This window comes from Malurus melanocephalus, unplaced genomic scaffold (assembly GCF_030028575.1).
Source record: "Malurus melanocephalus ecotype Western Australia unplaced genomic scaffold, MMel_1.1 scaffold_391, whole genome shotgun sequence".
NCBI classification, from domain to species: domain Eukaryota; kingdom Metazoa; phylum Chordata; class Aves; order Passeriformes; family Maluridae; genus Malurus; species Malurus melanocephalus.
Window position 1 is genome coordinate 641,876 of NW_026623623.1, and position 9,571 is coordinate 651,446.

The window sequence follows — 9,571 nt, forward strand, 5'->3', positions numbered from 1 at the left end:
AGGAAGCTGACCTGCCCCAAGACAGTGGCTCCAAAGGTCCAGTGATTTTCTATAGCCCAACAAAGAGCTAGGAGATGGCAGGAACTGTGTCAGAGCCAACCTGGGCAGCAGTGCAGCTGCTGAGCTCCAAGATAAACTTTCAAGCCTCTGCCAAACTGAGAATCTGTGTCAGGTTTTGTATAAAAAAAAAAGATTTGAAAACAATTCCTCATTACGAGTTCGGTGTAGAAATCCACAGACACTCTTTCCTGACCTCACAAGACCTCGTTGCAGCACCAGGGAAGAACCCAGTGAATTGACATTTCAACACTTTCTTTTCCCCTCAAGTACAAACATACAATGCTGAGAAAAAGCAGTGATGCTCTGACCTGACACGACCAGTCGTGTTGAGGGATAATTCCTGTGCTGTATCAGTGACTGGAATTACCAGAGCTTTGCCAACAGCTTAATGAGATGGAAACTCATGCTCCCACTGCCAGAATTTGTTTGTCGGGCTATAAACTATTTAGATGCCCTGAATATTTTGTTCCTGTGTTATAAAACAGGTGTGAAGAGGTGCATCTCCATTCACGGAGTTGCTGCTCGGAGCAGCAYGGCCTTTTGGGCAGATTGAAATTCCTGGCGTGCTGCATGTATCCAGGGAGATGTGTCCATGGGCTTGTCCTTCACCAAAARGGGCTCTCAGAGCCTGGGTCACACCTGCCCAGAGTCCTGGACCAGCTCAGTGTGGTGCTGCCAGCTTCTCCAGGGCTKCCTGAGCCACCTTAGATCAGCAAGAGCACCAGCAGGACAGTGAAAATGCAGTGTTGGTAAAAACTGAGGCAATCCTTACCCACATACAAGGAAAAGCTGAGATCCTATGCCAACCAAACTCTCTTGTTTGGTACTTTTGAGACTGAAGTCGAGAACTCCTGTATGGATGAGATCCTGGTCTTTGGTGCTCACCTGTCCTTACACCATCAGGACAGTCCCCAGCACTGATAGGGATCAAGATGTGGTAAACAATGTTCAGGAGCAGTGACTGAGTCTACAAATGTTTTTTTTCTGAGCATATTTTAACATAAAAATACAGCAAATTTCATTCCATTAACTTTATCTCCAATTTCTTACGCTTTCTTAATTAGAGGTACARGGCTCGAGGGAAACTGTTGTAATTATTAAATGGGAAATAAAACTTGATGAACACAGTAGCTGCAGCGACTGAAGGCTTAAATAAAACTGGTAGAGGGCAAATCAAGAAATATCTAAAAAGCACCTGCTCAACAGTTTGTGTGCTCTGATAGTTATTTACCCATTCAAATGCACAAAGAGGTTTTATTTTCCCTCTTGCTACAATCAATACTACACAGGAAAAAGAAAGGGTTGTTCAATGAGACAAATATACTCAAGAAGACAACAGAGAAGTGCCTGGGAATGTTTTTGGAATACTGCAGTGCAAAACCAAGACTCTCCCTGAGAAGATTCCATCAAATTAACTTKTAGGTGTTTGGCATGCCTAGATAAAGAGGGAAGACCAAGTTTTCACAGAAAAAAAAACATCCCCTGGGGGAGGGAAAAAGGGCACCAGCAGTGTATTCTGGAATGTGGAAACTCAGGTGGGCCAAGGGCAGCAATYTGGAGTCAGGTGTTTTGCAGCAGARGGGTAAATAAACACCAGTAAATGGATGCACCCACAATCCAGTGTGAGCTGATCTGCAGTCCCTGATAAGGGGGTCACATTAACAAGCCCCTGCCTGTGTGACACAATTCCTGACCCGTSCTGGTTTAGGAGTGGGAATGCCTCTCTGGAAGAACACTCCCGAGGACAACACAGTTTCCCAGCCCCACGTAAAGTACAGCATGTCTCCTTACTCACCACGCAAGGTGATCCATCAGCATCTGTAGTGTGAAGAGGGAAGCAAACAGCAGAAGGAAAGCAAAGTGCTAGAAAGAATTCCTGGCTAGAATTTGCTGCTTTAAATCTTCCCATGAACACGGGCTGTGAGCTGCRGAATGACACACTCACACCGGGAAAGCAAAATGGGTACAAGGCTCCCATCCAACTCAGATTTAATGGCAGAGAAGATAGATCTGCTCTTTGAGAAAAATCCCAATTGTTGATTTCTATTTTGTCTGGCGATGGAGCACAGTATTCCTCCTTCCTTCCTGCCAAAAGTGGTGGAAGTACGATGTGCTTTAAAGTAATTACAGCAGCTCATCCCAGAAGTGGCTGCATTTCAAACGAGGCAGGAGATGCACAAGTGGGGAGTGGCTGCTCCCAGTGGAACGTGGAACCTGCCTTTAGACCTGRGGATGAAAACGTTCTTTCCAAAACCAACCACTACCAACATTTGCTACCAATTTGCTACCAACATTTCTATAATTTGTCTCCCTTTGGTCTGCCTAAGCTGGCTGCACCCCCGTGTATGGCTGGAAAAACCASGGCAGCACGGCCCAGTGTGGCACCCATGGGCAGGACATGCCTTCCTACAGAGACTTGGCCTGATCTMGGTTTTTTTTTAACTGGTATCTCTCTGGCTCTTCAGCAAAACTGATAAACATTTGACTGTGCCAGCCCTGTACCCCTCTAAATATTGCAGTAGGCCTGGAAGTGCTCAGTATTTTCATTATTGGTAGAACAGCCCTAATTATCTAAATAAAACTATTACTATACTGGGCCTTTGATCATAAATAGAACTTAATGGATTTTATTACATCCCAGGAAGCTCGAGCTACAGAAGRAAAAGTATTGCTAAATGTGCTTTGCTACAACCTATCAATTTCTCTCAAACACTCAGCACTTAAGAAATACYGAAAGAAACACACTGCTCCCACTGCATAACCATTGCAAACCTCCCCTCTGAGCTATTCCCCTTTAGCCAGCTCATAGGGGACGTTTCAGCAGCTGAAAATTAAAGGGTCACAATATTGAGCCTTCAGGTATCAAGTTCACAATGGAAATAGCAGCTGACACAGAAAGGGCTCCGCTGAGCACGGCAGYGATAATTCTGTTGCCTCAGAGCTGGAAGCAGCTCCCTTATACAAAGTTTGTTATTTAACTCAGCGAGGAATGAAAGAAAATGCCATAACTGTGGATTTATTCCTTACACAGCCTCTTTCAAATCATACTCCACACCGGAGACGTGCTAGCAGTGAGTCTTTAACTCTGGTTGCAGTATCCTCTTAAATCCAAATAATTTCCTGACAAGTGCCAGGGAAGGCAGTGATAGCCTCAGTGAGGGCTGCTTCTCCTGCAAACCAGTGCAAACTCTTCTACTGGAGCCGAACTTCCAGAAAACTTCACAGGACTCAAATGCTGCTAGATATCGCAGGTCCAAGAGCAAGTGACGACAAATCTGGGATGCCTGACAGTCACCAGTCCAAGTGGCGTCATGGAGAAAGGCAGGAACAAGGAGGACTTCAGTGGGGCAGCCAGATATGCCCTGCTCACATAATCCAGGAAAAGCCATCCTGCCACCCCCGGGGACTTCCCACCTGGCCCCGCTCCGCGATGACAGCCCAGGCCTGCTGCTATCTCCCAAACAGATGCATTGATTCTCCTGAGAGCCTCCCACGTCTTATCTCGCTGGCAGTTTCCGAACGTCGAGAGCCAAGTCCAGCTAAAACCACTTTAAGCTCTTTTAGGCAACAATTCCTGAAAGCGTTCTGGCAGGGGAGCGAGGGAGGCGGGACGGCAGCCCCGCAGCGGGGTCCCCTGTGCTGTCCTGCTGGGATGGGCACGGAAAGCAACCCCTGCACCCCACTCTGGAGATGCTGTAAACAGGAGCTGGCACACGAATGGATGTATAGTTTACAGAGATGCCTTGCTTCAAGCAAATTTGCCTCTCAACACATGGCCAAACTCTCACGCAATAAATTAACTATTTGGCAGCCACCGAACCAGTGCTGGAGCCAAACCAATTAGGGTTTAATGTGATCCCAATTTCCTATTTCTGAGACGGGGGTCGGGGAGGCGGGGGGAGAAGGGGGAAGAGGAGGGAGGGAGAGCAAAGAAAATCCCCTCCTGGTTTATAAATCCTTGCCAATCATCCCAGATAAACCTGTCACCCASAGCTCTAAATCTGTATCTGCACTCGCGTGCTCCGAGGGACGCAATGGGAAAAGGCGCATCGGACGCAGCCAGCCTGACTCCCGACATGTGTTTTCCATACTTGGGAAATTCAATCATTTAAAAAATATTTACCAAGCTTTGTCTTTAATTAGAAAAACATGACGACGGATAAGGCGAGTTATTGTTTCTAAGCTAGAAATGTCAGAGATCCTCATGATGTCAGAAGATAAACCCCACCAGCAACCCGCGGACACGCTGCCAGGGCCACAAATTTCGAAGGATTTTTTTTCATCTCCCCTCAAAGTTCAGCGCTTTCCAGTCACAATTCAGCGGTGGCTTCTTGGCCCCCACCAAAACTAATCAGGGAGGAAGAGGAGGAGGAGGGAAGGCTCCTGCAGCAGATCTGCCAGACTGGTGTTTTAATGCAAACGAGCTTGCAATACGGGGGAGGAACAGAAGAACATTTGACTTCTTTGTGTTTTAACATCCTGACTCTGGTACCTCCCCTGCACAAGTAATTACCTGCCCTCAACTAAGAYAAGCAAATTAATCTCATCTGCACCTGGAAATGCCGCAGGCTGAGCTGTCCCCATCCTTTAAAAAAGTGTTAAATTAAGTTTCTGCTTAGCCAAGACCCAGGAAAATGCTCGCTCTCGGGAATACAGGCACAAAATACTGCAGCCCACAATACTCACCTAAGAAAAGGAAGCTGCCTGTGCTCCAAGCAGACAGCCACGAGTTCTGCCTGCCCAGGACCATATGTGACCCTACAGCTGTAGCCCACAGTACAGCCCCTTTTCCACCTCTGTTTGATCCAACACCTCCAGCCAGATCCGGAGAGGCTCCGCAGGCAGGATGCGCAACTCAGAAAGTATAAAGCAAATATTTGCTGGCTAACAAACAAAAGATAGCCGGGATGTAATGAGCTGTCAGGCCCATCTGTGTGCTCACCACTCCTGTTAAGGTGACTGAAGAGTCTTTGCTGACCAGGTGGGGATTAGGGAGGGTCCCTGGGCTGGCTCCTCAGCRCTGCCAGGCTGTTGTGTGCCACCAGGTCAGTCCCATTGGTGCCAGTAACTGCTCGACCCAACTTTCCCCCACCGGACCCTGGCCAGACCAGCCTAATCCCACACCCCCCAAACACATACAGCCTCCCTGCTTTATTTCCTTTAGGGCTCCTTCTCCTCCTCCTCCTGTTGCCTCATGGCAGGAAAGGCAGGATCAAACACACACAAAGGCCAGGTGGGAGCGTGTCAGGTGATATATTTGGAGGAACTTCCTGCCACAGCAACCAGGTGCACTACTAGGAAGTGAAAGCCAACTCCCAAGGGATCATGAGGATTAAAAAGAATGGATAAGSAGGGAGAAGCTTGTACTGGTGCAAACAAAGCGGTGTGTCTATCTAGTTCACTCTTACAGCAGTAGGTCTGTAAGTGATCACTAAATACGTGTCTGGTTATTTTATATCCACAGATAAAAAAAGGCTAATCCTACATTTTCCATTCTAAACTGTACCTGCAATGAGGGAATTCTGTAATATTTTTGAAACATTTTTAACAAGYTTTGAAATGTCACCTATGGTCCCAAAGCCAAGCCAAGAGCATGCCATTTATCTTGTGAAAATACTCTTGCAACCCAAAGTTGAGGACTATTAGCAATGACTATCTTAAATACCAACATAAATCCATGCTGCAGAAAATCCCTGCCTGAACAGTCTGATCCTTTGAATTATCCCAAGTCTGCAAAGCATGTCACTGAGGAAAACATATGYGCAGATTTTGACCTCAAAGTCCAAGTGCCAGAAAAATTGCTACCTGTAGAAGTTAGCACTGCTTGCTCATGAAATGGAGTAAAGGACATTTTAATTGAATTCTAAGCTCAGGATTGACTAATCAAGGGCACAAATACAGCCAAAATGACATCCAGGACATCTCCATAGCTGAATTAAATGCAGGTGTGCACGGGGACATAGCAGGGAGAAATAGAAAGGTGACAGAGASATAGGAGAAGTTTCAAGCCCAAGACATTGGCTGGACAAGTGCCCTCAGGAAGGTGGTTTTCAGTCTGGAAGAGTTCCATGTAAATCGCCTGTCTGGGTAGAAACTCTTCCCCTGGGACTTTTTACATCAGAGAGAGAGAGATGGACTCRCTTCTCACCTTTCTGAGTTTTACAGCTACCTCTTTCTTCTGAAGGGGAAGAGTTCACCTCTGATTCTTGCCAGCAAGAGGGAAACTTGAGCAGTTCCCCCCCTCTCCAGTGGCTCATGGCAGCCTCTTGAGGAGCCTGTGACTCCTTGGCAGCTCAGGATGATGGAAAGCACTCAGCTCACTATTCCACTCCACTCCTGATTCCAACAGAGTCAAGTCCAGGAGCTCTACTCCAAGTACAAGCTCTTTTTGATCCTCAGAGAAGCTGCAAATCAAAAAACTCTTTGTCTTTGACTGCTTTAAATTGTCAGTGTATTTCACTCTCGTGAACACTGGCACAAGGGGAGAGGAACACCTTAAACCTTTCATTTCACACCATATGAAAATCAAAATGGAAYGATCCACTTTAATTTCTGCCCATTGGAAATATCCAAGTAAGAAAAGCATATTCRTGAGAGCCAGTATGTGCCTTAAACTAACATAGAATGTCCCAAAGTTTCAAAGCAGTCCTACATTTCTTCTTTCTTTCTTTCCCCATCATTAGTTTCACACTGAGCACTGATCCACTTCTCTGTAACACACACACAAAGAAATCAAGTCACCTCCTGATATTGCCAGGATCTGTCTAATACTGGGCTGATAACTATGGCAATGTAGATGATTAGAATTTATAAAAAGTATGAATTTGCAGCTGATCATTCACTTTCCTGAGACCGAAGATGAACCCCAAAAGTGTTCTTGGGCTGACACTRGCCCATGTACTAAGTGATGTCTTGTGCAAATGTTCACAGTGTTCAACAGTTGGCACAAACAGGACATCCTTCCCTGATCTGTCTACAAAGGTCCTGATAACTATAGCACTTATCTATGTGTTTATCTTTCTAAAGCAGCTGCATGGCTCACCAGGTTTATCCTTAGCCTTCCCCAATGGATACTGGGCCACAGAAACATTAAAGCTGTATAAAAAATAACACTTCAGCTCCCACTGAGCCACCCCAAGCATTCCAGGTGCTCTCACTCCCTCCTGCCAGGGGCTGTGGCCTTGCTGTCYCTGCTGCCACAGGGTCAGGGATTGCTTCCTCAGTTCTGTCAGCAGGATCCAGATGAAAAGCCATAATTACAGAATAACAGACTGGTTTGKGCTGGGAGGGACCTTAAAGGCCACCTTGTTTCACTCCTCTGCCATGGGGTGGAACCTTCCACTGTCCCAGGCTGCTCCCAGCCCYGTCCAGCCTGGCCTTGGGCACTGCCAGGGATCCAGRGGCAGCCACAGCTTCTCTGGGCACCCTGTGCCAGGGCCTCWCCACCCTCACAGGGAACAATTYCTTCCCAATATCAGACATGATTTAATATTGCAAAACTCAACAGCTACAGACACATCCATACGTCCTGCCATGATCCAGTAACATATACAACATATATAACATATACAACATTTCCTTGTTGCAGAAAGTGCCACAGCTAAGTGAGGAATTGGCTTCACATACCTACCCTGAAGCTATGACAGAAGCTCAAGATCCCTCCTTGTCTCCCTTATTTTCAATTATTTTCAGCAGGATTTCAAGGATCTGTCTCTCTTCCCCGTGCTCAGCCTAGAGGAAGCAGGGAATGTGACCATTCTGCACACACCATTGGGCTGCACCACAAGCAGACACACTGGGTGGGATTTGTCTCACCCAACTCCTTGCTGCCAAAGCCTAAACCAGCTCTCCTGCACTCCCCTTGCAGTCAGTGAAAAAGCCCAGGCACCTCCATTGTGGAATTTGTCTCATTCAGAGAGAGGTATCTAAGGCTGGAGCGATGAATCACCCTCAGCAGCTCCTGCTTCTCTAATGTGACTTCAAAGGGAGTTTGGGGGAAGGAGACTGAGCACAGAGGGCTGACTTTTGTCAGCAGGGTTAAAGTACATTGATCTCACCTGAGCTCCAGTGGAGCCTTTTCTTCAGGGCTGACAAAATGAAGGTGTCAGGGCTCTCCAAAGCCACACAGATGTGGACAAGGTTCTCCCACCATGGTGCTCTCCAGGTACCTGRGACACCAGCTGGGTAAAGTCCACACACCTTGAGACTCACATATTTCTAACTGCCTTAGGGGRTAACAACCTAACCCCAAACATATCCACACATTCTGCACCAAGCAGCATGATAAAGTACAAAACCACCCTCTGCAACTTCTGTCACTTGGTAATTCCTTCTCCGTATTGGGAATGCAGCTTTCAGAGTGGTTTTCACATTAGCACCAGCATCTATCTTTACACTGTTTCCCTATGAGCAATCACACTTCATTTTAAAATTCCTGAATTTCCTGARCTTTGGGATGTGCTTTTAACTGCTTTTCTCCCTTCCCCAAGCTATGACTTATCCACAGAGTCACCTTGAGGCCATGATCCAGCCCGTGTGTAATGGACATTGCTATGCACAGACATCCCGGCTCCGTCYGGCACCTCACCCCCCATCCCGGGATGGCTCAGCCTCCATCCCCAATTGTGGATAAACAAGCACAGACCACAAAAATGCTCAGGCGGTCGATAAAAAGCGAGAGGCACAGGCTAACCATGTGTTCTCCTGCCGACCTCGTGGCTCTCAGAGAGAACAACACTTCTAGCAACAAACCCAGGAGTTTCGGGAAATTAACGCAAATGGAGATGAAGATATCCACCTTCCCTGCTCCAAGCAGGAGAGGATGCTGCAACAAACAGGATTCACATGCACGGGATTCAYATGCACACAGGTGCCAGGTCACTGCCCACCCGAGCGCCTGAAGTTTGCAGCAGTGGAAACACTCGTGCCCAGCTCTGACGCGGATATTTCACTGTGGCAGGACTCACTGGGAGATTTCATGCACGTGATTTAGTGGTGGGCTGTGGGAAGTGCCAAGAGGGTGCAAACCCACTTTGGCTGCAACACCCGAGGTCTGGCACTGCCGGACCCACCGGCCTGCCAAGGGGCGAGCGGAGTGGGGACTGAACCCCTCGTTCCCGGTCACCAAACCCCATCCAGGCTGGAAATCCCACATAAACCGGGCTGGGCAGCGGGTGGGGGTCCCYGAGGCCCACCCTCGGGGCAAGGAACCCGCACGCTGAGAAACGCACGTTCACCAAACACACAATCCCAGACCCGATACAAAGCGCGTGTTCCCCTCCCGCGCCCCGCTCCGGGGGCTCAGCCCCGCTCCCCCCGGCCCGGCCCGGCCCCGCTCGGCCCCCGGCCCCGCTCGGCCCCCGCCCGTGCCCCGATCCCCGCTCTTACACGGGCAGCTCCCCGAGATCCCCACCATGGCCCGGAACGGCGGCGCCTCCTGCCCGGCCCGGCCCGGCCCCCGCCGTGACGAGAACGGGGCGCGGCCTGGCCCGGCCCGCCCCGGGCAGCGCTG

The 9,571-nt window shown here is 48.5% G+C and overlaps 1 protein-coding gene across 3 annotated transcripts in view; it reads right to left on the minus strand.

Moving 5' to 3' along the window:
• The window catches only part of CBFA2T2 (CBFA2/RUNX1 partner transcriptional co-repressor 2), a 56,587-nt gene extending 47,087 nt beyond the window's left edge, over positions 1 to 9,500 (minus strand). The window contains exons 1-2 of one of the 3 annotated variants that reach the window (XM_057379167.1): positions 9,448 to 9,478; positions 6,209 to 6,464 (exon numbers count right to left, since the gene is read on the minus strand). In XM_057379167.1, the coding sequence (XP_057235150.1) occupies positions 6,209 to 6,317 (109 nt within the window). In that variant the 5' untranslated portion in view covers positions 6,318 to 6,464; positions 9,448 to 9,478. Of the gene's footprint in view, positions 1 to 6,208; positions 6,465 to 9,447 lie in introns of all 3 variants that reach the window. The other 2 variants (XM_057379166.1, XM_057379169.1) reach the window with 2 other exon arrangements.
• Between the last annotated feature and the right edge of the window lie 71 nt (positions 9,501 to 9,571).